Source organism: Chelonoidis abingdonii, chromosome 14 (genome assembly GCF_003597395.2).
Source record: "Chelonoidis abingdonii isolate Lonesome George chromosome 14, CheloAbing_2.0, whole genome shotgun sequence".
Taxonomy (NCBI): domain Eukaryota; kingdom Metazoa; phylum Chordata; order Testudines; family Testudinidae; genus Chelonoidis; species Chelonoidis abingdonii.
In genome coordinates, this window is record NC_133782.1 from 33,359,928 (window position 1) to 33,387,342 (window position 27,415).

Consider the following 27,415-nt stretch of genomic DNA (forward strand, 5'->3'; position numbering starts at 1 on the left):
CCTGGGGAACTGCTTTATTCCAGCGAGGGGCTGGCAGAGACAGTCTCCGCACGCAGCAGCAAGGGCCAGTCTGCACAACGACCTTCCTCTGCTGTAAGTGGCAGGATCAATTTAAACTGTTTTCCTTAAACTTATGCAACCAACTGGCTGCTCTTAATTTAGGATCCCTGTGGGGGGGTTAGCGGGCTGGAGGCCCAGGGTAGCTTGGTGAGAGATTTGGGGATGGGTGGGGGGGTCCCAGCTGGGCAGGAGGCCTTGGGTAGCTTGCAGGGGGGGATCCAGGGATCCAGGGGGGCTCAGAGCCCGAAGACAGCAGGGCCAACGCTGCAGCCCAGCAGGGTGTTGGCGGCTTCCAGACATTCGCTCAGCCGGAGCCCTGCAACCAGAAGAGGGTCAGGAGAGACATCAGCCTGGGGAAGGGGGGAAGGAGGAGACACCAGCCAGGGAATGAGGGACAAAGGGCAGAGAGCTCACAGCCTGGGGCACTGTTGTCAGGGAGCTGGGGGGACGGGGAACAGGGGGCTGGGAACCTGTCTGTGCTGGGACTGGAGGCCTCTGGGGGTCTGGCTGGGGGACCAGAGGCTGTTAGGATGCCGGAGGGCCCATGGGGCGCAGGGTCCCAGGGCTGTGGTTGGCTGGACTGTGGGGTCCTATGGGGTGGGGTTGGGACTGTGGGCTTGTGCGATCTCGGGGTGAGGGGGCAGGCTGGGCTGTGGGACAGTCTACAGAGGGTCTCGGGGGGGTGATGGGGGAGGGGCTTTCTGGCAGACGACCTGGACCCTGCTCCCAACCCCCCACTCCTGTCTCACCTGCTCTGCCCTGCACCCAGCCCACAGCCTTGGCCTCCAGCAGCTCCCACTCGTCGCGCTGTCCCGTGGCCCGGCCGTGCAGCCAGACCACGGCCAGCACCGTGGCCCAGACGCTGGGGGGCACATCCTGGGCGGGGGGAAGAGACACAGCCTGAGACAGCACCCAGCCCCTGTTCCCCTGAGAGCTGCCCCCATCCCCCCACCCCTGGGACACCCCCCGGCCCTCCTCCCAGATGGCACCCACGTACATCCCTTCTCTAGGGGATAGTTTCAAAAAGTTCATGACTCCCATGCCTCCCCAGGGCCTACCGGTGCAGGAGGGAGAGACACAGCCTGACGACATTCCCGCGCACCACAGTTTGGGGACCACCCCCTGGCCCCATAGTGCTCTTCGCCGCCTCCCTGCCCCTAATGCTAGCCTTTTAACATCTCAATTCCTTCCACGCCAGGGCCAGCTGTTGGCCCCAGTGCTGGCTCGCACACCCTCTCAACCCAGTGCAAGGGGGAGGACGCGGCAGATTCAGCCGGACTGGTGGGAGGGAGCAGCTCCACACGTGGGTCTCCGAGCCTAATTTGTGACGGACTGGTATCAGAATTATGGACCACCCAGAATCGGAGACTCCCACCCAAACAACCGATGGCAGGTGCAGAGCACTGAAGAATCAAATCAGAAGGATCGAAGTCCCACTACTAGGACCAGACAGAGAAGAATTAATACAGAGACAGTTTCTGCCACGGGATGCGGAAGAGGTCGATAGAGTCGCAGATAACGAGCTCGCTGCTGCCTGATCGGAGCCCAGACCTGGTTATGCAGTGAGGCCGGGCCTCATTCGAACCAACTTATCTGGAAATGCTCGAGGTCAACGCTATTCCCCCAGCCCTAGATCAACACGTCCATAGGGGCGTAGAGTGCGTGCTTGTATTTGTTTAAAGTGATAGATACTAGAGAGACATGCGCTCCAAGTTTGAGAGTGACACACCACCCAATGACCATTGCCCGCTACACCCCAATGGTGGTGGCTCATCTGTCTAAGGAATTTCTGCGCATCGCGTACAGGCTCCCCAACTTCTAAATCCAGTCTGGCATAACGCCGCGCCCTCCTCTTAGGGACTAACTAGCTAAGCGCCATAGCAAATGAGCCTACACCAGGGCTGAGACAGACAAACTTTGGCCGCACTTCAGTCCACATATGCAAACCCATGGACATCATGGTTTCAGAATCTCATGGCTCACATTTTTTAATAAAAGAATAACACTAGCCAGAGGATGTGCCGTCTTGGGATGGGCGTTTTTTCTTCTAACTTAAAACAGCATCAGTATTCACAACTTAAACGATCTTTTATTGATTAAATTAGAATTAGTTGAAATAACCGGAAAACCCCCCAATATAGGGGACTTTGACTTTCGGAAAAGGGATAAAACTCTTTATTTGTGGTGGTGTGACGTTACTGCCGACCAGAGCCCTGCCCACATCTAAGAAAAATGACCTCATCTGCCCCTGCGCCTCTCGGAGCTGCCCTCATTTTCCTGCCATTGCGTGGGGGAGGTGGCGTGCCACCTCAAGGTTCATGGGCGAAGCCATGCCCTCACCAGTATCTGTCTTTCATTTTGTGAGGAAAGAACTATTTGAAGCGATTGTGAGAACAGTGTCTCATTTCGAGATTTCCTATATGTTTAATAAGACATAGCTGATACACATACATTCTCGACCAGACTACTACATCCAGTAGAGGACTAGCGCCATGACGCGCGCATGAGCGACGGACATGATGTACTGAACACCACCGACCAAGGCTGAATTGCACACAACAATGTGTCCTTCCATACGGGGTTAAAATATATAACGAGCATTATTAGGGAGGGTGGAAATTGTCAGCCTAATGAATAGAACACAAAGAAAGAAAGAACACAACCCTGAGACGCATTCTGAAGACATTGGGACATAGTGTGTGAACTGCCAGACACAGCCTGAGACAGCGCCCAGTTTGGGGACCCCCCCTGGCCCTCAAGTGCTTTCCCCCTCCCCCCTGCCCCCTAATGCTGCCCATCCTCCACGCCAGGGGCCCCCCTGATTGCCCCCAGTGCTGCCCCCACCCCCCCACTCTAGAGACCTCTCTGCCCCCCCGGCGCTGCCCCCATTTCCCTGCCCTGGGGACTCCCCAATTCAGCGCCCCTTCCCCAGACTCAGAGGGTTCCTAGCCCCCCCACTCTAGCACCCTGGACCCCCTACGCAGATGCCCGGTGGGATGCCTGGGGGTAGGGAGACAGTCTCAGAGAGGACCCAGCCTGGGCCTCCCCATGTCCCCCCAGTCAGCTCTGGGACCCCTCAATCCAATGCTGTGATCCTCTGCAAGGGGGTTCCAGCTCCCCGCTGTGGGCCCGTCTCCCCCACTGGGCTCCAGATTCAGGGGTCATTTGATCCAGACGCCCTCAGACTCGCCCCCCCGCCCCCAGCCTGGGTCACGCCCAGTCTCATCTAGGAGCAGAGAACAGGCCCAACTCATGGCACCTGCCCCCCCATCTCTCCCCTCTCCTCTGCCCCCTGCACTCACCTTACTGGGCATCCTCCCTCTGGCGTCGGTCTCACTCACCCCCAGCACGGCGGCAAGCTGGGAGTCCAGGTCCCATGAGCCGTCAGCATTCTGCAGAGACACCAGCCTCAGCAGGGGAGACTCTGCCAGTGCCTGCTCTAGGGAGAGACGTGGTGAGATGGCTCTTGCACAGGGTTATAGGTACAGAACGGCAACGTGGCCTGTCCAGGCTGGGGGACAGCCAACAACCTTAACTGTTACCCTGCATGCATCCTTAATTTTGCCCATCCATGGGCATCCTTAACTCTGCCCCATCAATGGGCATCATTTATCTGCTCCTCTGCACCCTTAACCTCTCTGTGGGCACCCTCAACTCTGCCCCTTCCTGCACCCATGGGATGACAATTAATTTACAGTTGGAGTTGGGAACCAAAGTCCCTTGGGCCCTGTGAATGTCTCAGCCCCAATCATTCATCTCATAACCCTAGGATGTTTCTCAAACATCTTGACCCCGGGACCATCCCGCACTACAACCTGCGATACAGACATACGTCTGGGGAGACATAGACGTGTCTAAGGGTATAGGGGAGACAGGATGTTACACAGTCTATATGATATTATAGCTATGCCTGGGCCAGGGTTATGAGGCAGAGTTAAGGTTACCTGGGCTACAGCAAGTCTGTATTTCCACACTTTTCAAATTCAGGTTTAAGGGGAGCCTTAACTTTAACATTTCTGCCTTTCATGGGCTTCTTTTATAGAAACCAGACCGGACCAACCATGCTCCGTGATCCTGAACTCACCTGTACAAACACCCAAGGCTGGGCCCAGCTTCACAAGGTATTTTTGTCTGGGAATTTAGCTGTGCCCATTTCAGAGAAAACTGCCCAGCGACATTTCTGTTACTAAAAAGCGACTGATTACCCCTCCGCTGCCCAACTGGGCCCTCTCTACACTTAGCTCATTGATACAAACTCACCCCCCAAATTCCAGCTTCACAAAGTTTATTGCCTGGGAGTTTCCTTATTTTTTTTCCATTTTCTTGCAAGATAATTTGCGTCCCGACACTTAAAAAACAACCAGCTGTGGATTCCCCCTCCCCCAGCATCCTGTTTTGTCCAGGAAGTTCCTTCACTTTCTATATAGCTGTTAAACACTTGTCCAGCTCTGGGACTGTCAGGGAATGTCTGTCTCTGACCCGATGAAGCGTCATCCTGGTGTTTCCCCCTGCCCCGAGTCCTGAGTCCCAGCCCCTGCCCGCCTCACCTTTCTGGGACGTGGTCTCCGGTGGGGCTCTTGGTTTGCAGACCTTCCTGAACATGTATTCGGTGCTCCTCAAGCTGAGCTTTGGGATGGCGCGGGAGCCACGATGAGCGATCGTGGAGGGTAACGTAACCTCTGCTTGCTGTAGGAAGCCTTGGGAGTGAGTGTCACAGAGGAGGAGGCGGGGGCGGCGGCTCTCAACTTGCACATCTGAGCTGTTGTCAGAGTTGCAGGCCATGGCGCAGTCCATGGACACACAGGAGGGCCCTTGGGCCTGGGCCATGGGCACAGAGAGGGAATGGCCCACTGAGGAATACAGCATTTTCCGCATTCGGGGTGCGGCCCTGAAGGCTGGGTGAGAGACGGACAGAGAGGGACAGACAGACACGCAGACACAGGCTAAGAGTGGGAAGGGAAATCCTGCCCCCCACGGCACCCAGAGCCAACACACCATTGGGACCCCTCCTCCATGCCCCCCCAGCTGGATACCCCCGACACCCAGCCCCATCCTTCTCTCCCCCCAGCTCCCTCATGGTCAGGATCTCCCCTTAGCCCATCCCCCCAAGCTGGGACCCTTTGAATCTTGCCCCTCCCCTGCAGCTTTCCCCCAGCTTGGACCCCTCATCAAGCCCCAGGGGATGCGGGGGCGGGTGCTGCACCCCATGAATGAGGGCAGGATGCTGGGGGTGTCTGTCGAGAGGCCCCTGCTAGCCAGGTCTGCTCATGACAGCGATGCACTCTCCCCTCCCATCCCTGCCTGTCTGTATCTCTCTGTCTGGGTCCGACTGTCTGATTCTCAGTCTCTGCCCTCATCTGTTTGGGTCTCCGATTCTGGGTCCATCTGTCCATCCGTCCCACAGGCCAGGACCCACGGGCTGCTCCCCATCCCACCCGGCTGGCATCTGCCGCTCTCCCCCTGCACTGGGGTTGCCCTGTGGGGGCAGGGAGGGGGCGGCACAGCCCCATGGGAGCTGGGGCACAGAGAAGAGCACAGGAACATTAGCCCATAACCATGATGCCCCCAATCCAATGCTCCTGAGTCCCTCCTCTCAGATTGGGATCCCCCTGTTCTGGGATCCTTCCCATAATTCCCTCCCCCTTCCCTCGCCCCGGTGCCACATTCCCCCACAGTGCCAGGTTGGGTTCCCCTCCCATCTGAGCTCCCTCTCATGTTGTCCCCCCAGTGCCAGAATCCCCGATCCCGCTTCCAGGGTTACCTGCCAGCGGGATGTCCCGTCTCACCAGTGACCCCTGCACCGGCTGCCCCCGCTCCGTGTCCACCCCCACGTAGGCTGTGAGGGAGCAGACGACCCCCGAGCTCAGGCTGGTCTCCAGCACCCGGCGTCGGTCCCCCTCCGACCCGGTGTCCATGGCCCCCTCCAGCTCCAGCAGCAGCGATTTGGCTGCCAGCCGGTGAACAGTCAGCCTGTGCCAGGGACAGAGAGTCATGCGGTGAGCCCCGGATGCCTGGGTTCCAGCCACTGTGGGGAGGGGAGGAGGGGCTAGCGGGTAGTGTGTGTGTGTGGGGCGGGGGGGGGGGAAGCCAGGACTCCTGGATTCTATTTCTGGCTATAGGGGAGGAGTAGCGGGGGGAGTCTAGTGGTCACAGCAGGGAGGCTGGGAGCCAAGACTTCTGCTTCCTTCTGTGACTTGGGGCAGGTCCCCTCCCATTTCTGTTCTGTTGGGGGTGGGGATGTGGGGGGCAGGACCCAGAGGCTTGGGACGGACGAGGACCAGGGGAGCATTGCTATCACCTGTCTCCATCCTGTGGCTGCAGGGGGAACTGCAACATTTCCTTGTAAGTCTGGTCCTGGATGCGATACTGCAGGGTGACGCCCCCTACGGCAGTGTCTGGGGGGCTGCGGGCAGAGAAAGCAGGTCAGAGGTGGAGTACGAGAGGGGAGAAGATGCCTGGGGACCCCCCCGACCCAGGTTACACAACAAAGCGGGTAAATACGCCCAATTCACAGCAGTTAGGGAGCTTTCTAGTCAGCCCAATGCCCATCAGTAGGGACAGGAGATAATGACCCCATTTAAGATCAATGCGACTGGGGTAGCACAGAGACCTCCAGCCCAGTGGTCACTGGTAGGGTACAGAGTTATCAATCCCCACAGAGGTCTCATCTACATCACATGCTGCAGTATAACTACGTCGCTTAGAGGTGTGAAAAATCCACACACCTGAGCTCCAGCTCCTTGAGTGACGTAGTTGCACTGACCTTAGCCCCACATGGAGATAGGGCCGTGTCAGCAGGAGAGCTTCTCTCGTTGGCTTAGAGCATCTTCACCAGATGTGCTACAGTGGCGCAGCTATGCAGATGTAAATGTATAGCATAGACTTGCCCCTGAGATCAATGCAGCCAGGCTAGTGCAGAGACGCCCCCAGCCCAACTGCCATCATTAGGGATCAGAGTTAACATCCCTCACTGAAATCAATGTCCTGGGGTGGCACAGAGACTTCCAACCCAATGACCATCATTAAGAACTTAGGAGGGGCCATATGGGGTCAGACCACAGGTCCACCTAGCTCAGTATCCTGCCTTCCAACAGTTTAAACCTGCTGCCTATTAATTTCATTTGGTGACCCCCTAGTTCATGTGTTATGAGAAGGAGTAAATAACACTTCCCTATTCACTTTCTCCACACCAGTCATGATTTTATAGACCTCAATCATATCCCCCCTTCGTCATCTCTTTTCCAGGCTGAAAAGTCCCAGTCTGAGTAATCTCTCCCCATATAGCTGCCGTTCCATACCCCTCATTATTTTTGTTGCCCTTTTCTGAAACTTTTACACTTCCAGTATGTTTTTTGAGTTGGGGTGACCAGCTCTGCACACCATATTCAAGATGTGGATGTACCATGGATTTATACAGAGTCAACATGATATTTTCTGTCTTATTATCCATCCCTTTCTTAATAATTCCCAACATTCTGTTTGCTTTTTTGACACCACTGCACATTGAGTGGATGATGTCAGAGAACTAGCCACAATGACTCCAAGGTCTCTTTCTTGAGTGCTTAAAGCTAATTTAGACCCCATCATTTTATATGTGGGGTTGGGATTATGTTTTCCAATGTGCATTACTTTGCATTTATCAACACTGAATTTCAGCTGCAGTTTTTTTGCCCAGTATCAAAGGGGTAGCTGTGTTAGTCTGGATCTGTAAAAGCAGCAAAGAATTCTGTGGCACCTTATAGACTAACAGAGGTTTTGGAGCATGAGCTTTCGTAGGTGAATACCTACTTCGTCAGATGCATGTAGCGGAAATTTCCAGGGGCAGGTATATATATGCAAGCAAGCTAGAGATAACGAGGTTAGTTCAATCAGGGAGGATGAGACCCTGTTCTAGCAGTTGAGGAGTGAAAACCAAGGGAGGAGAAACTGGTTTTGTAGATTGCAAGCCATTCACAGTCTTTGTTTAATCCTGAGTGAATGGGTCAAATTTGCAGATGAAATGAAGCTCAGCAGTTTCTCTTTGAAGTTGGTCCTGAGTTTTTTGCCTGCAGGATGGCCCCACCTTAAGGGTCTGTATTGTGTGGCACGAAGAGGTTTCTGAAGAGACTGTACCTGTCCTCTAATCAGGTTTTTGTATACTTGCGACCATTGGCTACAGATTCCTGCATTTGTTAGGTCCACTTTATCCTTTCCGTAGAGAGCTGTCATCAGTATCGGCCGATGTACATCAGCATCAAGTACATCACCGAGAGGTCACTCTAGACGCCCGACCTAGGGGTTATTCTAAGAGCCTACCACCGACGAACAATAAATCCTCACACAAACCCCGGAAAATCCTGGGATGCCCACATCACTCAGCATGGCACTCTCACTGAAGGACTGTCTGGATATGTGGACTCTCTGCTCAGACCCTATGCCACCAGCACTCCCAGCTATCTCCATGACACCACTGATTTCCTGAGGAAACTACAATGCATTGGTGACCTTCCAGAAAACACCTCTGTTAGTCTATAAGGTGCCACAGGATTCTTTGCGGCTTTTTTTGCCTAGTCACCCAGGTTTGTATAATTTTTGGTGGTGCCCAAAATGGGTCCAAGCAGAGCTGTCCAGTCCATAGGACTGACCAGGGCAACTGCCCCAGCTCCCGCACTTTGGGGACCCCCGCGCTTCACGGGGATGCAGGGTCCAGGGTGGCCTGGGGATTAGCAGGGGATCTGGTGCCGGCAACAGCGAGCAACCTGGCCCCAGCCTGCCCTGCTGTGCTCTGGCCCGCCGGCTCCCAGCATCACTCGGGGGAGGGGGAGGAAGCCGGAAAGAGGCAGGGCGGGGGCGGGGACGGGGACGGGGACTTGAGGAAAGAGGTGGAGTGGGGGTGGGGCAGGCTGGGGCTGGGTCACTTGCTGCTGCCAGTGCCAGGCTACCTGCTGACCCCCCAGGCTTCCCTGGACCCTGCGTCCCCCTGAAGTGTGGGGCCCAGGGCGGTTGCCCTGTCCGATGGACAGGATGGTTCTGATTAAATATAAGCCCAAACATTGCTGGAGCCAGGCCTATGTTCCTGAATATTGGTGGAGCACAGGCTCCGCAGGCCCATATAACTCCCTGCCTATGTTGTGAGATCCTTTTGTAGCTCTTTGCAGTCTGCCTGGGACTTAACTATCTTGAGTAGTTTTGTATCTGCAAATTTTGCCATCTCACTGTTTATCCCTTTTCCCAGTTCATGTATGAATATGTTGAATGTATGCCCATTTTCCAGATCATGCATGAATATGTTAGTGCTGGTCCCAGTACAGACCCCTTGGGGGACACCACTATTTAGCTCTCTCCATTCTGAGAACTGATTATTTATTCCTACCCTTTGTTTCCTTGGGGAGGGAATAGCTCAGTGGTTTGAGCACTAGTCTGCTAAACCCAGCATTATGAGTTCAATCCTTGAGGGGGCCATTTACATATCTGGGGCAAAAATCTGTCTGGGGATTGATCCTGCCCTGAGCAAGGGGTTGGAGTAGATGAGTTCCCTTCCAACCAACCCTGATATTGTATCTTTTAATCAGTTACTGATCCATGAGAGAACCTTCCCTCTTATCCCATGACTGCTTATTTTGCTTAAGAGCCTTTGGTGAGGGACCTTATCAAAGGCTTTCTGAAAGTCCAAGTACACTATAGCCACTGGATCCCCCTTGTCCACATGCTTGTTGACCCCCTCCAAGAATTTGAGTAGATTGGTGAGGCATGATTTCCCTTTACAAAAAACGTGTTGACTCTTCCCCAGCAAATTCTGTTCACCTATGCGCCTGACAATTTTGTTCTTTACTATAATTTCAACCAGTTTGTCCAGTACTGAAGTCAGGCGTATTGGCCTGTAACTGCCAGGATCGGCTCTGGAGCCATTTTTAAAATTTGTGTCACATAAACTAAAAATGCCTGGAGAATAGCTAATCAATTTGTTCCAAAACCTCCTTGAATGACACCTCAATCTGGGACAGTTCCTCAGATTTGTTATCTAAAGAGAATGGCTCAGTTTGGGAATCCCCCTCCCCCCACATCCTCAGCTGTGAAGATGGATGCAAAGAACTAATTTAGTTTCTCTGCAAAGGCCTTATAGTCCTTGAGTGCTCCTTTAGCACCTCCATCATCCAGTGGCCCCTCTGGTTGTTTCACAGGCTTCCTGCTTCTGATGTTCTTAAAATTTTTTGCAGTTACTTTCTGAGTCTTTGGCAAGCTGTTCTTCAGGTCTTTTCTGACCGTCCTAATTATATTTTTACACTTCACTTGCCAGAGTTTATGCTTCTTTCTATTTTCCTCACTAGGATTTAACTTCCACGTTTTAAAGGATGCTTTTTTACCTCTCACTGTTTCTTTCAGAGTTACTACCCAGGCGGGGGTGGGAGGTTCCTGGTTCAGTCACTGATCCCAAGCCCTGGGGGCGTACTGTGTGTGTGTGTGTGTGTGTGTGTAGGTTGCTCTCTCACCTGGGGCTGCCCACGGAGCTGGGCATAGATGAGACACCGCTGCCCAGGGAAGATCACCTCAGGGCCCTGGCCCAGCAGTGCCGCCTCCATCCCGAGAGGCAGATCCCAGCTCAGTAAGATCCCAGTCACGGCCGGCTGCAGAGCCCGCTTCAGAGACTGCAGGGCCTGGGGGAGAGATCGGAACAGTCAGGGTGGGGCCAGGACACCAGGGTCCTACCCTGGCATGGGGCGAGGGGGAGGCATGGGGCCTGGTGGATTAGAGCGGGGGGCCTGGGAGTCAGGACTCCTGGGTTCTCTCCCAGCTCTGGAAGGGGAGTGGGGTCTGATGGGTTAGAGCTGGGGGAGCCTGGATTCCTGGGTTCTCACCTTGGGCTGCATGCGGTCCTGGCCCGTGATGAACTCAGCGCTGCCCCCTGCTGCCCGGGCGATGCCTTTGACCAGCGCCGTGGAGGCCCCTTCCCCGATGCCAAAGGAGAAGCACCTGTAGGGGGGCAGAGTCCGTGGGGTCGGGGGTCAGAGACAGGAGTAGGAGGGGCAGAGCTGGCGGGTCAATTCAGTGCTTGGGGGGCAGTTGGAGAGGGGCCAGTAGGGCTGGGGGGCAGGGTGAGGTGAAGGGATGGGCAGATGCTGGGGCTGGGGTCTCTCTGTTGGCAGGGCTTGGGGGAGATGATAGGGGCAGAGGTTCTCCATGCTGGCAGGGCTGGAGGGAGTTTGAGGGGGGTCTCCAGGTCGGGAGGGCAGGCAGCAGCTTTGGCGAGATAATGGGAGGCACAGTTGGTGGGTGTTGGGGGTCCCCAGGCTGGAGGGAGAGAGTTTGGGGTTGCTGAGGGTGCCCATGCCAGTAGGGCAAGAGGGACAGTGTTTGGGGTTACGGGGGGAGTTTCCAGGCAGGCAGGGCTGGAGGGACAGAGTCTGGGGTTGCTGGGGGGTCCCCAGGCCAGCAAGGCTGGGGGCAGGGTTGAGGGGTGCTGTGGGGCAGACGGTCCCCAGGGCAGCAGGGCTGAGGGCAGGGTTGAGGGATACTGTGAGGCAGAGGGTCCCCAGGCCGGCAGGGCTGGGGGCAGGGTTGAGGGGTGCTGTGGGGCAGGCGGTCCCCAGGGCAGCAGGGCTGGGGGCAGGGTTGAGGGGTGCTGTGGGGCAGATGGTCCCCAGGCTGGCAGGGCTTGGGGCTGGGTTGAGGGTTGCTGTAGGGCAGGTGGTCCCCAGGGCGGCAGGGCTGGGGGCACGGTTGAGGGGTGCTGTGGGGCAGGCGGTCCCCAGGGCAGCAGGGCTGGGGGCAGGGTTGAGGGGTGCTGTGGGGCTGCCGGTCCCCAGGCGGCAGGGCTGGGGGACAGGCATGATGCTGTGTAACAGGTTACGATTGATTAGCGCGGGGGTGCAATTCACCAGTGCGCATATCACAGACCCGCTGCAGGGCCGCTGCGCGCTCGAGCCGGACACTGGTTAGAGCAGAGTAAAGTGGGCGTCAGCGCGTCACACGTGCCCGGTGTGTGCCCCGGGAACCACAGCTGCTCTGAATTCGTGAGAGCCAGAGACAAGGCGGCGGCGGTGTTGTCACCTCTCCATAACCCTGCTGATTGCAAGCTCACCCCACTCCGTAGTTCCTTGTGCTTGTGCCACTGGAGCAATCCTGAGTGTGGGTGTTTTGGGGTGTGACGATGGACGGTCTCAGCCATCACACCGTGTCCCCCCCATTGGCACCTGGCCCATGTAAATGCAGAACCCCGTTCACTCTGAAGCACGGCTCCCAACGCAGGTCAATGGATGCGCCATGAACTGTCTGCGTTCAGGCCACACAGCAAGTCCCGGGCAGTGACGGAAACTCACTGGATGGTTTTCAGAGAGGAAAAGGGACCCTGAGAGGGATTGTGCATCTCCAAGCTCTTTGGCTGCCATCAGGAGCCTTCTGCACACCAGGCTGAGGTCCCCAAAGCCATTCTGGGGCACCCTGAGAATGCAGATCCCACGTCTCTCCCATCCTCTGAACCCACAAACTGACTCACCTGCTCCGTGGTTCACTGCGCTAACCTCTCACTAGCTGTTCCCTTCTCCGAGCTAACACACCCGTAGTTAGTTCACAGGTGAGCTCTGGAGTGTCCCGTCAGTGGGCTCAGTGCCTGGAGAACTGTGTGACTTTGGGTTTATGCGCCCAACCCAATCTTGTTCCATCCAGTTTGTCCGGGGGTCAGTTTGGCTGGAGCACCCACAGGGATCATCCATGGTGAGACTGGCCCAGTGATCCGGACGCGTACATCTGGTCCTGGCTGGGGAAACCGAATTCGAGGGAACACCCCCAGGCTGGGGGTTGGGGCGCCTGCCCTGCTTCCGACAGTCTGAGCTGAAGCTGGCACTCTCAGCTGGGACCCACTCCACACACCGTGACAGCAGGGTTGGAGGGGTGGTAAGTGGCAGGATGGGGAGTCGCTGGGAGGCAGGACTTGGAGGACGCTTGGGGGCATGGTGGGAGGGATGCTGGGGGGCAGGTGCCCCTTTTACCTGTGAGACCCCTGGTGACGCTGCACCTCAGTGATGACGTTCTTGGTGTTCCCCACCTCCCCGTCCGTGAACACGAACAGCTGGCGGGGAAGAGATGCTGTCAGAGCCAGGGACCCCAAATCCTCCTGGAGACACCCCCTTCCCCTGGGAATAGGGGCAGCCCCCAGAGAGCCTGCCCCACTGACCCCCCACCCCAGAGACCTCCCTGGCACTCCTCCCTCCCTCCTTCCCTCCCTCCTAGTGCTGCCATCCAGCTCTAGACAGACGTAGCCCCCCTTAGCTCCTGCCCACCATGGATGCTCCCACCCCCGGGGCACTGGCCCCCCCCCATTAGTCACAGTCCCACTCTGAGCCCCCCCGTAAAGCCTCTGTCAGCTACTTCCCCAGCCCCTTTCCAAGCACCCTCATCAGCTCCCCCCAGACCCTCTCCAAGGCCCGGAACACCCTGCTGCTGCCCCTGATACCTGACGCGGGTGCCTGTCCCGGCAGGGGCTGCGGTAAATGGCTTGTAGCGGTGCCAAGATCTCGGTGCCCCCCAGGTTGGCCTGGAGCTGCTGGATGCGCTGCAGGGACTCGGCCATGGTCTGTTGGGTGTATGCCACGCTCTGCCTGCGGGGGGCGCCGAGGGGTCAGGGGGAGGGACAGCTGGAGCCAGGGACATCCCGACCCCAGGCAGCCCTGCCCCCAACCCAGGGACACCCCAAGCCCAGCCTGCCCTGCCGCCAACCCCCCAGCCCTGGACTCACGGGTAGAAGGACTCGAACCGAGACCCAAAGCCGTAGATGTTGAAATAACAGCCAAGGGGCAAACTCTTCAACAGCAGGACCAGGGTCTCCTGGGGATGGACAGACAGATGGAGTCACTCCCCCTGGGCCTAACCAGCTTGGGCTGCTCTCCCACCCGGCTCTGTCCCCCCGAGGCCCTGCCAGCCTGAGCTGCTCCCCTCCACAGGCCCATCTAGCGCAGCCTCCTGCCTGGTCGTACCTTGGCGCTGTCGATGCGCTGAGGCGAGCGGTCTCGGCCGTCCACGGGGCACTGCATGCTGCCGGAGCGATCCAGCAGGAAGATGAACTCCCCGGATGGGCTCTGGCCCGGCACCACCTCGGGCAGGCTGGGCAGCAGGGTCACCATCACGGCCAGGTCGCCCATCAGGGAGCCTGTGGGGAGATGGGGCCAGCCCCAAATGGAGCAGGCATGGAGTTGAGCCTTGTGAGCCTGCGAGAGCCCCTAGGCCCACCTGATTGCTCCAGCCAGAGTCCCATCCATGTCCCTCCCTCCTCCTGCCCTCCCCATAGATCCCCCACCACCCCCCAGTGCTCGACTGCCCCAGAACATGACCTCTCTGTCCCTCTTCCCATATCTCCCTCTCCCTAGATCCCCCACCATCCCCTGACTGCCCCAGAGCCACATCCCTCTGTCCCTCCCCTCACATTCCTTTCCCCTAGATCCCACACTGATCTCAATTACCAGCCCCTCAGCACCTGCCCTTCCATCCCCTGTTCTGCTCCGTATCCCCAAACCTGAAATGCACCCCAGTGTCTACCTGCTCCCAGGCACCCCACCCTCCCACTCCCTGCTCTGCCGAGACCCCTCACTCTGGTTCCCAGCTTCTTCTGGTCTCCCCAGCCCCAGCTCCACACACACCTCATCCCCAGCTCCTTCAACACCCACCCATAATCATAAGAATGGCCATAATGGGTCAGACCAAAGGTCCATCTAGGCTAGTATCCTGTCTGCCAACAGTGGCCTATGCCAGGCCCCAAGAGGGAATGAACAGAACAGGGAATCATCGAGTGATCCATCCCCTGTCGCCCATTCCCAGCTTCTGGCAAACAGAGGCTAGGGACACCATCACTGCCCATCCTGGCTACTAGCTGTTGATGGACCTATTCTCCATGAACTTATCTAGCTCTTTTTTGACCCCTATCACAGTCCTGGCTTTCTCAACATCCTCTGGCAAGGAGTTCCACAGATTGACTGTGCATTGTCTTCTTTTTGCTTTTTTAAAATCTGCTGCTTATTAGTTTCATTTGGTGACCTCTGGTTCTTGGGTTATGAGGAGTAAATAACACTTCCTTATTTACTTTCTCCACGCCAGTCATGATTTTATAGACCTCGATCATATCCCCCCTTAGCTGTGTGAAGAAATATTTCCTTTTGTTTGTTTTCAATCCATTGTCTCTGAGGGCGAACCATGGATTTATCTAGAGCAGCGTTTCTAAAACTGGAGTCCGCAGACCCCTGGGCGTCTGCGAGGGAACTCCATGGTGTTTTCAGGTCCTGCTGACAAACTCTTCCCTCTCCCTCGCTCAACTACTCCGCCTGGAAACAGCTGCCAGCTCCCTGTGGCCCCATGGCAGCCAGTGAAGCTCCGCTCACGGCCGCCGCCTGAGTGCTGTCTCCGCAGTTCCCATTGGCCAGGAAGGGGCAGGGCAGGGGAGGGTCCCCAAAAATTTTAAAATCAAATTGTGGGACCTCAGGTTGCTACAGTTTGAGAACTGCTGATCTAGAGGCAATACAATATCTTTTGTCTTGTCATTTATCCCTCTCCTAATGATTCCTAAAATTCGGTTTGTTTTTTGGATTGCCACCGCACTTTCAGTGGATGTTTTACTCCCGGGGGAATTCGGCACCACTGCGCATGTGCAGAATTTATGTCCAGTGCAGATTTCTGTGCTTCCCTGCAAAAGAATGACTTTCTGCTGAGGAAGCAAAGGGAAGCCACTAGAGTGGTCATGTGACCCTCCCAGCCGTATGTTTCAGGTGCCCAGGGCAGCCAGCGGAGAGGTAAATCACTGTGGGGCAGGGGGCAGGACTGGGAAAGACCCAGCTACTGGCTCCTACCCTCTGCTGGGTTCAGCTGCTAGTCCCGGCTGGGTTGGGGAGGACAGGATTTCCTCTTCCCCGGCAGGGCAATTAGGGCCGGGTCAGACTCACTCCCAGATTTCTCCCCCAGCTGCAGGAAGTTCTGAAAACTCCCTCCCCCCACACACTTCCTGCACCCATCGCTCCTCAGCTGAAGCGGGTGGGATCCCTGTACGGGAGCTGCTCCCCCATCCATCCAAACCATGTGCATCCAGACACCCTCAGACGCAGACCCTCCCACCGAGCCTCACCCCCCCGCACTCAGAACCTACCCTGATGAACTCCACTCCTGCTGCACCTGGACCACCCCAATGAGCCATCTGCACTCAGATCCCAACCCCACTGAGCCCCAACCAGCTGCACCTAGATCCCCACCCCACTGAGCCACCCACCCGAGGGCCCACCCTGCTGAGCCCTAACCACCTTCACCCTAACCCCCTGCAGAGTCCCATTATCTTTGCATCCAGAACCTCCCAACAAGATCCTGTGCATCCAGATCCCCCCCACCTGCAGATCCCTCACTGAGCTGCCTGCACCCAGACTGCCCCACCCAGAACCCTCTCAACCCACACCTGCATCCCCCCACATTGAGCCCCTCCAGGCTTGGATCCTGCCTTCCTGAGCCTGCCTGCCCCACATCTGGTGCACCTGGCACAGAGGGCAGGGCTTTGGGATGTTTCTGGGGCAGGCCCGGTTCTTGTGCTGTGTCAGGGTTGGGTGAAGCCTCCCTGCTGAGTCCATGTCCTGGGGGGAGCTGCACAGTGATCTCCCACGTCTATGCAGCCAGTGGCCCGTGCTCCCCAGTGCCAGGCTGGAGCCTCCACATTTATTTGACAAATAACATTTGCAGAAATTTAAAACACAGTGTGTGGAATTTTTGGAGCAGAATTTTTAACGTTTTGGCGCAGAATGCTCGCAGGAGCAACGTTTTCAAAGAACGAGCCACAGTGACTCCAAGATCTTTCTTGAGTGGTAACAGTAATTTAGACCTCGTCATTTTATACATATAGTTCGGATTATGTTTACCAGTGTGCATCACTGTGCACTTATCAACACTGAATTTCATCTGCCACTTTGTTGTTCAGTCACCCAGTTTTGTGAGGTCCCTTTGTAACTCTTCACAGTCTGCTTTGGGCTTAGCTATCCTGAGTAGTTTTGTATTTTCTGCAAATTTTGCCACCTCACTGTTTACCCCTTTTTCCACATCATTTATGAATACATTGAACAGCCCTGGTCCCACTACAGACCCCTGGGGGACACCACTATTTACCTCTCTTCATTCTGAAACTGGCTCTTTATTCCTACCCTCGGTTTCCTGTCTTTTAACCAGTTACCAATCCATGAGACGACTTTCCCTCTTATGCCATGACAACTTACCTTGTGTAAAAGCCTTTGGTGAGGGACCTTGGCAAAGACTTTCTGAAAATCTTAATACACTATATCAGGGGTGGGCAAACTTTTTGGGCCTAGGGCCACATCTGGGTGGGGAAATTGTATGCAGGGCTGGCGCAGGGGGTTGGGATGTGTGAGGAGGTGCGGTGTGCTGAAAGGAGCTCAAGGCAAGGGATTGGGGCAGAGGAGGGGTGTGGAGTGTGGGAGGGGGCTCAGGGAAGGGGGTTGGGTGCAGGAGGGGTACAGGGTGCACCAGCGAGTTCAGGGCAAAGGGTTGGGGTACAGAAAGGGTGTGGGGTGTATGAGGAGGGTCAGGGCAGGGAGTTGGGGTGCAGGAGGGATGCTCGGTGCAGGCAGGAGGCTTAGGGCAAGGAGTTGTGGTGTGAGGTGTACGAGGAGGCTCAGGGCAGGGAGTTGCGGTGCGAGGTGTACGAGGAGGCTCAGGGCAGGGAGTTGGGGGGAAGGAAGGGTGCGCCGTGCCAGCAGGGGGCTTAGGGCAGGGAGTTGCGGTGCGAGGTGTACAAGGGGGCTCAGGGCAGGGGGTTGGGGGGCAGGAGGGGTGCAGGGTGCTGGCAGGGGGCTTAGGGCAGGGAGTTGCGGTGCGGAGTGTACAAGGGGGCTCAGGCAGGGAGTTGGGGGGGCAGGAGGGGTGCATGGTGCTGGCAGGGGAATTAGGGCAGGGAGTTGAGGGGTGGGGTGCAGGAGGGGTGTGGGGTATATAAGGGGGCTCAGGGAAGGGGTTCGGGGTGCAGGAGGGGTGCAGGGTGCAGGCAGGGGGCTTAGGGCAGGGAGTAGGTGTGCGGGGTGTACGGGGGCTCAGGGCAGGGAGTTGGGGTGCAGGAGGGGTGCGCAGGGCAGGCAGGGGAATTAGGGCGGGGAGTTGGGGGGTGGGGTGCAGGAGGGGTTCAGACTCCAGGGTGGCAGCAGCGCACACCAGGGCCAGGGCAGACTCTCTGCATGCCTGTCCTGTCCCCGGCCCCGCGTCGCTCCAGGAAGCGCTGAGGCCCCGGGGGGAGAGGGGGCGGAGGTCGCTGCATGTGCTGCCCTTGCCACGCGTCCAGGTACCTCCCTCGAAGCTCCCATTGGAGGCGGTTCCCCATTCCTGTCCAATGGGAGCTGCGGGTGGCGGTGCCTGGAGGCAATGCACGGAGCCTTGTGACCTCCCACCTGGGGGTGCAAGGACGTGGTGCTGATGCCATGGGCCGTAGCCAAAGCCCTGAGGGGCCAGATTTGGCCTGTGGGCCATAGTTTGCCCACCCCTGCACTATATCCCCCCATCCCCCTACGATCCCCCTCATTGCCCCGGGTCCCCTGAACCCAAGTCATTGCCCAGAAACCCCTCCCCCCCACATCCCCACCCCATGGACCCCCTCATTCCCACCCCTCTGGCCAGGGGCAGCAGAGTGCAGGACCCCCCACACCTGGCTCTGCTCCGGGCAACCCGATCTCCAGCACTGCGCTGGGTTTGTGCGGCTCCGCGTAATACACTAGCAGCTCCACGTCCCGGTCCCACGGGGGGATCTCGGCCAGAGACACCTGGGGGGAGACAGACACCGTCACCTCCCCTTGGCTCCTGGGGAGGGGCAGGGTTCCCAGCTCAGTGCTCCCTATGCAGCCGGGGGGAGGGAGCAACTCTGGGTTAGGAGGGAGGGAGGGAAAAACACCCCAAAGGCAACACAGGGACTTGACTCTTCTTGCAGAAAACACTGGGAAAATTCTGACTTTGTTCGGCTAAATCTTTCCAATTTGGGGGTGATATTTCCCGGCCCCACCATTTTCTTCCATTCAAAATCAAGGAGAGGGAAACTCCCAGAAAGCAGAGGGAACCAGGACCCCTCAAATGTCCAGGATTTCACCCCCACAGGTGGTCTCAGCCCCTTGAGATTTTCCCCAGAGAACACGGGCAATTCTCCAGATCTGTTGGTGTTGCTCAACCCTCTTCCCCGCCACCCCCGCCCTGCCTCAGAGCTTCCACCCCGTATATGCTCACCCAGGACCCACACCCCATCCTCTGGGACCCACCCCTCAGCCCAGAGCCCCCATCACCCCCTGCTCAGAGCTGCCTGCCCATATTGACCCTCCCAGTGGGGATAGTGGGGACCCCAGTGTCCGGGTGAGCCCTTACCTGGGCACTGGTCCGGTTCCCAGATGTGTAGCTCAGGGGGGTGAGGGAGCAGTTGGAGAGCACACGGTCGATGCCGTGGGGTGACTGCAGCATGGCGCTCAGGTTCAGGGTGTAGGGCAGCTCCCCTTGGGGGACTCGTGGGACCCCCTGGGTGACGTCCTCCCCGTCCCACCCTGCAGAGAGAGACATGGGGTGAGCATGGGGCCCAGGCAGAGACAGATGCATCCTGGAGGTGAATGCCTGGCTGTGAAGATGGTGTCGCCAGGAGGGCTTTGGCTTTCTTGACCACGAGATGCTGTTCCAGGAAGAAGGACTGCTAAGCTGAGATGGGGCCCAGCTAGCGAGGAAGGGGAAGAGCATATTTGGCTTCACACTGGCTAACCTAGTGAGGAGGGCTTGAAACTAGGTTTGAAGGGGGCAGGTGACCAAAGCCCACAGGTAAGTCAAGAACATGGAGACCTGGGAGAAGGCTTGGAATTTGGGGAGAGCATGGGCTGTTATGGGAGGGATAAAGGAGAGACGAGACAGAACTGATGGGGGTGGAATCAAATCAGTATCTTAGAAGTTTGTATACTAAGGTGAGAAGTATGGGGAATGTGGAGGAAAAATGGTTGGAGGCCTAAACTTTGGTTAACAAACTGTATGTATGGCCTGAAGGTAGAAAAAGGGGGTGAAGGTAGAAAAAAGAAGGGTAGAAAGAAATTATAAAAGCAGAACTAATTGTAGAAACTATAGAAGCAAAACTAACCATTTGTAACAGCTTGTGATTAATAGCTGCCAGGTGACAGAGCAAGAAACCACAAAGGGCAAATCTAAGGAAAACAGGAAAAGCTGCTTTGCTTCATGCCTTATGTGGATGTAAAGTTTTAAGGAAGTATATGTAATTTTTGTGGTTTTATCCTATATAAGCTCTCGTATTTTATCTATCCGGGTTGGGGGGTAGAGGGGGTTCGGCTGCCTTGGCTGACTCCCCCATTCATGCATGTTTGATTGATCAATAAAGGAGTCTCAGGCTAATCTGATCCAAAATTAATTGTGTGGTCAATTTTTCCACAACAGGAATAAGCAGGAAGAACTCGCAATTCTAGTAAATAAACACAACTAAGACAGTTGGCATCACAGAGACTTGGTGGGATAATACGTATGACTGGAATTTTGGGATAGAAGGGTACAGCTTGCTCACGAAGGACAGGCAGGGGAAAAGGTAGGAGGTGTTGCCTTATATATTAAAAAGGAGTATGCCTGGACTGAGATTTAGATGGACCTAGGAGACAGACTTGTTGAAAGTCTCTGGGTAAGAATAAAAGGGATAAAAAACAAGGGTGATGTCAGGGTAGGGTCTACTACAGACCATCTAACCAGGAAGAACTAACAAAATCATTGAAAGCACAGGACTGGGCGGTGATGGGGGACTTCAACTACCCAGACATCTGTTGGGAAAATAACACAGCAGGGCACAGATTAGATAAAAAGTTTGTGGAATGTAGTGGAGACAATTTTTTATTTCAGAAGGTGGAGAAAGCTACCAGGGGAGAGGCTGTTCTGGATTTGATTTTGACAAATAGGGAGGAACTGGTTGAGAATCTGAAAGTGGAAGGCAGCTGGGGTGAAAGTGATCACAAAATGGTAGAGTTCATGGTTCTAAGGAATGGTAGGAGGGAGAACAGCAAAATAAAGATAATGGATTTCAAGAAAGCAACTTTAGCAAACTCAGGGAGCTGGCAGGTGAGGTCCCATGGGAAGTGAGTCTAACAGGAAAAATAATTGGAGACAGTTGGCAGTTTTTCAAGGACACAGTATTAAGGGCACAAGAGGAAACTTTTCCACTGCGTAGGAAAGATAGGAAGTGTGGCAAGAGCCCACCCTGGAGTAACCAGGAGATCGTCAGTGATCTAAAAACCAAAAGAGTCCAACAAAAAGTGGAAACTAGGTCAAATTACAAAAGATGAATATAAACAAACATAATATGTAGGGACAAAATGAGAAAGGCCAAGGCAAAAAAATGAGATCAAACTAGCTAGAGACCTAAAGAGTAACAATAAAACATTCTACAAATACATTAGAAACAAGAGGAAGTTGACGGAAAGGGTAGGCCTATTACTCACTGGGGGATGGGGAATAACAGAAAATGCGGAAATGGCAGAGGTGCTTACTGACTTCTTTGTTTCAGTTTTCACCAAGGAGTTGGTGGTGACTGGATGTCTAACACAGTGAACGCCAGTGAAAACGAGGTAGGATCAGAAGAGGTTAAAATAGGGAAAGAACAAGTTAAAAATTACTTAGACAAATTAGATGTCTTCAAGTCACCAGGGCCTGATGAAATGCATCCTAGAATACTCCAGGAGCTGACTGAGGAGATACCTGAGCCATTAGCAATTATCTTTGCAAAGTCATGGAAGATGGGAGAGATGAAAAGGGCAAATCTAGTGCCTACCTGTAAAAAGGGAAATAAGGACAGCCCAGGAAATTACAGACCAGTAAGATAATGGAGCAAATAATTAAGCAATCAGTTTGCAAACACCTAGAAGATAATAAGGTGATAAGTAACAGTCACCATAGATTTGTCAAAAACCAGTCCTGTTAAACCAACCTGACAGCTTTCTTTGACAGGGTAACAAGCCTTGTGGATGGGGGGAAGCAGTAGATGTGGTATATCTTGACTTTAGTAAGGCTTTTGATACTGTCTCCCATGACCTTCTCTTAAACAAACTAGGGACACGCAACCTAGATGGATCTACTATAAGGTGAGTGCAAAATGGTTGGAAAACCATTCCCAGAGAGTAGTTTTCAGTGGTTCACAGTCATGCTGGAAGGGTATAATGAGTGGGATCCCGAATAGATCAGTTCTGGGTCCAGTTCTGTTCAATATTTCATCAATGATTTAGATAATGGCATACAGAATACACTTGTAAAGTTTGCGAAAGATACCAAGCCAGGAGGGGCTGCAAGTGCTTTGGAGGATAGGATTAACATTCAAAATGATCTGGACAGACTGGAGAAATGGTCTGAAGGACAAATGCAAAGTACTCCATTAGGAAGGAACAATCAATTGCACACATAGTAAATGGGAAATGACTGCCTAGGAAGAAATACTGTGGAAAGGGATGTGGGAGTTATAGTGGATCACAAGGTAAATATGAATCAACAGTGCAACACTGTTGCAAAAAAAAAGGGAACATCATTCTGGGCTGTATTAGCAGGAAGGTTGTAAGCAAGACACGAGAAGTAATTCTTCCACTCCACTCTCACTGATTAGGCCTCAACTGGAGTATTGTGTCCAGTTCTGGGTGCCACATTTGAGGAAGGATGTAGACAAATTGGAGAGAGTCCAGAGAAGAGCAACAATAATGATTAAAGTTCTAGAAAACATGACCTGCGAGGGAAGATTGAAAACATTGGGTTAGTTTAGTCCGGAGAAGAGAAGACTGAGAGGGGACATGAGAACAGTTGTCAAGTATGGATAACATTGTTACAAGGAGGAGAAAAAAATTGTTTTTCTTAACCTCTGAGGGTAGGATAAGAAGCAATGGGCTTAAATTGCAGCAAAGGAGGTTTAGGCTGGACATTAGGAAAAACTTCTTATCCGGGTGGTTAAGCACTGGAATAAATTGCCTAGGGAGCTTGTGGAACCTCCAACACTGGCGATTTCTAAGAGCAGGTTAGACAAACACCTGTCAGGAATGGCCTAGATAATGAATCCTGTCACGAGTGCAGGGGCCTGGACTAGATGACCTCTCGATGTCCCTTCCAGTCCTATGATTCTATGGGGGGAATGGGCCACTGAGGGGCATGGAGGGATGCTGGGATATCAGGAGAGGGCCTATGGGGAGTCACATACCCTGGAGTTGGGATTGCAGGGCTGAGGGGGGGCTTACCATGGGACACATAGTAGTGACCTATGGGTCTATGAAGGTCCCTGGAAGTCTTTCCCTGTGGGGTATGCAGCAGGGACTAGGAGACCTTGTGGGGTTACAGGCTGTGGGGTCACTCACTATAGGGTGTGCAGTGGGGGTGTTGGGGACTGCGGGTCTCACCAGACAGGCTAAAGTGGCAGAGGGATCTGTGGGTCTCACCATGGGGCGTGTAGCGGGGGCGCAGCACAGCTGGCAGCATGTATCGGGCAGCTCCATCTGGCTCCAGCGGCAGCTCACAGACGTAGCGCAGGGTCAGCACCACCTCCTCCCCAGGGGGCAGGTTCCCCAGGGAGCAGCTGAAAACGTCGCCCCCGGCCCCTTCCTGCTGCAGCAAGAAGGAGCTCTGCCCCCCGGCCAGCGCGTCCCCATACATCTCTTGTGCCTGCCGGAAAGACAGCGTCATCCCAAGATCCCCCTGCCCCTGAGATCCCCTTGCCTTGCCCCCCAACCAGCACATCCTCATACAGGTTACTTCTGGGAGAATTCTGCACCACTGCGTTTGCGCAGAATTCACATTTGGTGCAGAATTCCCCCCACGCCCTCCACAGAAAATACATTCTGCCCAAGAAGTGCTGCAGTTCCACCTTCACCCACCAGAGGCCAAGAGTTCTTCACAGCATCCTGCCCGCGGAGCCAAGTTAGGACAGAGTGGAGCACATGGGATTGCATGGGGGGGGGGTCACAGGGTGGGGTTCAGAAGGGCTGGTAGGGGGAGAGACTGAGCTGTGGGCTCAGGAGCTAGTGGGGTGACACCATTGAGCCAAGGACTGAATGGGTGGGGCGCTGCAGGGCCACACGAGAGCAAGGGAAGGGGGATGCAGGGACACACAGGGATGGGGAAGAGGCTCCAGAGATCGATGGGGGGTGTCTGACTGAATGGGAGAGGCTTGGGGTGAGCCAGGGTCTGTATGGGGGAGGCTCCCCAACTCCCTAACAATCCCTCTCCTGCAAAAAACCTGTTCCATACTTCTCCCATCCACCCCCAACAATCCTCGAGGTTCACTCCAGACTCCTTCCCTCTCCCTCAGCTCCTCCATTACTCCTGACTCCCCCAAGCCTTTGTGCTGCTTCTGAGGGGGGCAGGAAATCCAGTTCTATGCTGTAGTTTCAATGAACTCTTACACCAAGTTCTGCATAAATAGGCCTCAAAAGGAATCTATTCGTTGAAAAAAATTACCAGAATCTTAGTTTTGGTCTGTGTTTTTACAGAGGTACTTGCTGATATTATTTTAAAATAAATTACCAAAATAATGGAAACTGGCATGATTACATTGTGTTATTTTGACAAAAAAATGCAAAATTTTAATTTTTTGGTGTCTCATTCTCCCAGGAGTAACAGCTCCTGCACCCGCCTGTAGTGACAGGGTCAGCCCGAGCTCTCCTTATCCCACGAGATCCCACTGCCAGCGTGTTTCTGTACAGGTCTTGTGTGTGCCAGGAGAGATGGCGTCACCTCCAGATTCCCCATTCCCCCGACATCCCCCTGCCCTGCCCCCTGGCCAGCATGTCCCTGTAAAGCTCTTGCACCTGCCAGGAGAGATAGGGTTACCCTGAGATCCCCCTGCCCCCCAACAGCGCACTGCCCTGCCCCCTAGCCAGCATGTACCCATACCCTGCCCCCTGGCACCGTCTCTCCCCCATGGGACCCATGCCTCCCAGTACCTGTTTCTTCTCTCGGAGCTGAGCCTGGATGCAGGTGCCCCCCAGGCGGGCCTGGAAGGCGTAGACGGCCGCCTCGGCATCCACGGGGAACATGAACACGGCCTCCACGGGCCCCTGCTCATCGTTCCTGTAGAGCAGCTCACAGCCCACGTCTGCCACAAAGCCTCGGATCAGCACCGTCACCGAGCCGCTGCGCAGGGGCACTGGGGGGAGAGGGAAATCAGCCACCGGCCCCTCTGACCCCCACGGGCACCGGGGCAGTGGGACATCAGCCACAGGCCCCTCTGATCCTCACGGGCACCGGGGGAGTGTGACGTCAGCCACGGGCCCCTCTGACCCCCATGGGTGCCGGGGGAGGGGGACGTCAGCCACAGGCCCCTCTAACTCCCATGGGTGCTGGGGAAGGGGGATGTCAGCCATGGGCCCCCCACAACACGTCCCATGGGCTCTGGGGGAGGGGGGCATCAGTAATAGGACCCCCTCGCCACCCTGCCCTGACTCACCCGGCTCATTGGAACTGTTCAGGAGGCCGCAGCTCATCTTCTCGGTCTGGGGTCGGGGATCTGTGCAGGGGAAGGGTGTGTGGTGAGATACAGGGTTCCCGTGGAAACTGATGGGCACAGCGAGTGTCCCCAGCAATGGCTCTGAGACCCCAGCCCCACCCCCCTGCTCAGCCAGGTCCTGTGGCAGGGAGTCCTGCAGGCTCATGGGCCTAGCTCAGAGATCAGAGTGACGGCTCCTCTCAGGCCCCTCGGGCTCCCTTTCCTGCACACGGCGCCAGCCTCCAGAAAGGAGGAGCAGGCAGGGACCGGGGCACAGCTGGGAACTGGATGGAGAAATGCGTGTGTGGGGGGGTAACAGGGATGGATGGACAGACGGATGGGAGGAGGTGGGGTGGGGATGTATGTTTGGATGGAGAGAATGGCTAGGGGCCAGGGGAGGGGTGGAGAAATGTAGGGGAGCATCATGGGGCCCTGCACTTCTGCTGAGGAGGGGGACGCCCCCACTTGCCCAGAGTGGGATGGACGCCCCCCATCATCAGGACTCTCAGCCGAGCCAGACAATCAGGGACTAACGACCCCCCACATGGCCCCAGCTGCTGGAAGAGACTAGGTTACAGCTGAGAGATGGAAATGTAGGGGGATGGATGGACAGACGGAAGGAGGAGCGTGGGGATGGAAGGAGATGTGGGTGGGGACGCACAGACAGAAGAGGGAATTGGACAGAGTGAGGGGGTGAGGATGGACAGACAGATGGAAGGGTGGGGTTGGACAGAATAGGGGGGTGAGGATGGACAGACGCATGGAAGGGGGGTTGGCAGAGTAGGGGGGTGAGGATGGACAGATGCATGGAAGGGGGGTTGGCAGAGTGGGGGGGTGAGGATGGATAGATGCACGGAAGGGGGGTTGGACAGGCGTGGGGAGGTGAGGATGGACAGACAGACGGAAGGGGGGTTGGACAGAGTGGGGGGGGTGAAGATGGATAGACGGACAGAAGCGGGGGCTGGACAGAGAGGGAGTGAGGATGGACAGATGGACAGAAGGGGGATTGGACAGAGTGGGGGGGTAAGGATGGACAGAAGGATGGAAGGGAGGGTTGGACAGGCATTCAGGGGGTGAGGATGGACAGATGGATGGAAGGGAGGTTGGACAGTGCAGGAGGGTGAGGATGGACAGACAGACAGAAGTGGGGTTGGACAGTGCGGGAGGGGGGTGAGGATGGACAGAAGTTGGGGATGGCTCTGACCCAGCAAGTTGCTGAATTTCCTGCACTGGCTCTGATCTGAACTCTCCCCCACCCGCCAGGGCCTCACTCCCAGCACTGCGCTGTCCCCTGCTGGGCAGAGCCGGACATGCCCGTCCAGGGTCATAGACCCCACTCTGCTGAGGGTGAGTCCCCGTGACAACTGGGGCTGGGGGGGGGGGGGGCTCCGTGGGCAGGGCTGGGCCGTGACTCCAACCCCACCCCTGCACTGTACATCCACCCTGCGCAGTGCTGGGGGTGGGAGACACAAGGCCTTCCCTGGCCGTGTTAGAGGCACAGCGCACACACACTTGTATCCCCTGCTTCGGGGTTGTGGGGGGCAGGACTCCTGGGTCCTATCCTGCTGTGGGGGGGAGCCAGAACTCCTGGGTTCCCTCCCCGCCTGGGGGCCCTGAACCCCAGGGGAGGGGACTGTGGGTGTCCTGGGGGCCCTGTTACCGTCACTAGCCTGGACCCAGACGCAGAGACTGGAAAAGCAAAACCGAAAGTCACTTTTCTAGGCTAGCCCCACCCTGGCCAGTCAGGGAGCGTCTGCAATTTTCTGCATGGCAATCGAGGAGGTCCCAGATGACTGGAAGAAGGCTAATGTAGTGCCCATCTTTAAAAAAGGGAAGGAGGAGGATCCGGGGAACTACAGACCAGGGCTGCCCGGGGGGGCAAGTGGGGCA

At 55.7% G+C, this 27,415-nt stretch overlaps 2 protein-coding genes and 1 long non-coding RNA gene across 4 annotated transcripts; all 3 read right to left on the reverse strand.

Annotated features, from left to right (window-relative positions):
• On the reverse strand, nt 1-10,643 carry LOC142047737 (von Willebrand factor A domain-containing protein 5A-like). Its single transcript, XM_075072366.1, has 7 exons — nt 10,530-10,643; nt 6,359-6,463; nt 5,822-6,030; nt 4,608-4,955; nt 3,363-3,499; nt 810-936; nt 1-376 (listed from the first exon to the last, which is right to left on the reverse strand). Exons 1-7 carry the CDS (start codon nt 10,553-10,555, stop codon nt 297-299), a joined length of 1,032 nt encoding a protein of 343 aa, XP_074928467.1. The 5' UTR covers nt 10,556-10,643; the 3' UTR covers nt 1-296.
• LOC142047738 (uncharacterized) lies at nt 9,850-10,510 on the reverse strand. Its single transcript, XR_012657011.1, has 2 exons — nt 9,982-10,510; nt 9,850-9,923 (listed from the first exon to the last, which is right to left on the reverse strand). It is a non-coding gene; the product is annotated as an uncharacterized LOC142047738 (long non-coding RNA).
• On the reverse strand, nt 10,582-26,868 carry LOC116827372 (von Willebrand factor A domain-containing protein 5A-like). Of its 2 annotated transcripts, XM_075072365.1 has the most exons (11): nt 26,730-26,868; nt 25,487-25,546; nt 24,984-25,186; nt 23,481-23,703; nt 19,408-19,580; nt 18,704-18,818; nt 14,010-14,182; nt 13,772-13,860; nt 13,026-13,105; nt 10,896-11,010; nt 10,582-10,694 (listed from the first exon to the last, which is right to left on the reverse strand). In XM_075072365.1, the coding sequence occupies exons 1-11, from the start codon at nt 26,851-26,853 to the stop codon at nt 10,679-10,681; spliced, it is 1,371 nt and encodes a 456-aa protein (XP_074928466.1). In that variant the 5' UTR covers nt 26,854-26,868; the 3' UTR covers nt 10,582-10,678. The 2 variants fall into 2 exon arrangements, with proteins under 2 accessions (XP_074928466.1, XP_032640738.2); XM_032784847.2 differs by lacking the exons at nt 10,582-10,694; nt 10,896-11,010 and adding an exon at nt 13,490-13,634 and having other exon boundaries at nt 13,022-13,105.
• Nucleotides 26,869-27,415: the final 547 nt, after the last annotated feature.

Bases quoted from the DNA above. Each gene is read 5' to 3' on its own strand.
- LOC142047737 (XM_075072366.1), bottom strand. From the start codon at position 10,555: ATGCCCAGCTCCGTGGGCAGCCCCAG. The intron at 4,956-5,821 runs GTAACCCTGGAA...TCTCTCACCCAG, and splicing joins ACGGGACATCCCGCTGGCAG to CCTTCAGGGCCGCACCCCGA. The intron at 377-809 runs GTGAGACAGGAG...TTCTGGTTGCAG, and splicing joins CTGGGTGCAGGGCAGAGCAG to GGCTCCGGCTGAGCGAATGT.
- LOC116827372 (XM_032784847.2), bottom strand. From the start codon at position 26,853: ATGACCCTGGACGGGCATGTCCGGCTCTGCCCAGCAGGGGACAGCGCA. The intron at 19,581-23,480 runs GTGAGACCCACA...CTCTCTCTGCAG, and splicing joins CCCCCGCTACACGCCCCATG to GGTGGGACGGGGAGGACGTC. The intron at 13,106-13,489 runs GTATCAGGGGCA...CTTCCCCGCCAG, and splicing joins GGGACAGGCACCCGCGTCAG to CTGTTCGTGTTCACGGACGG.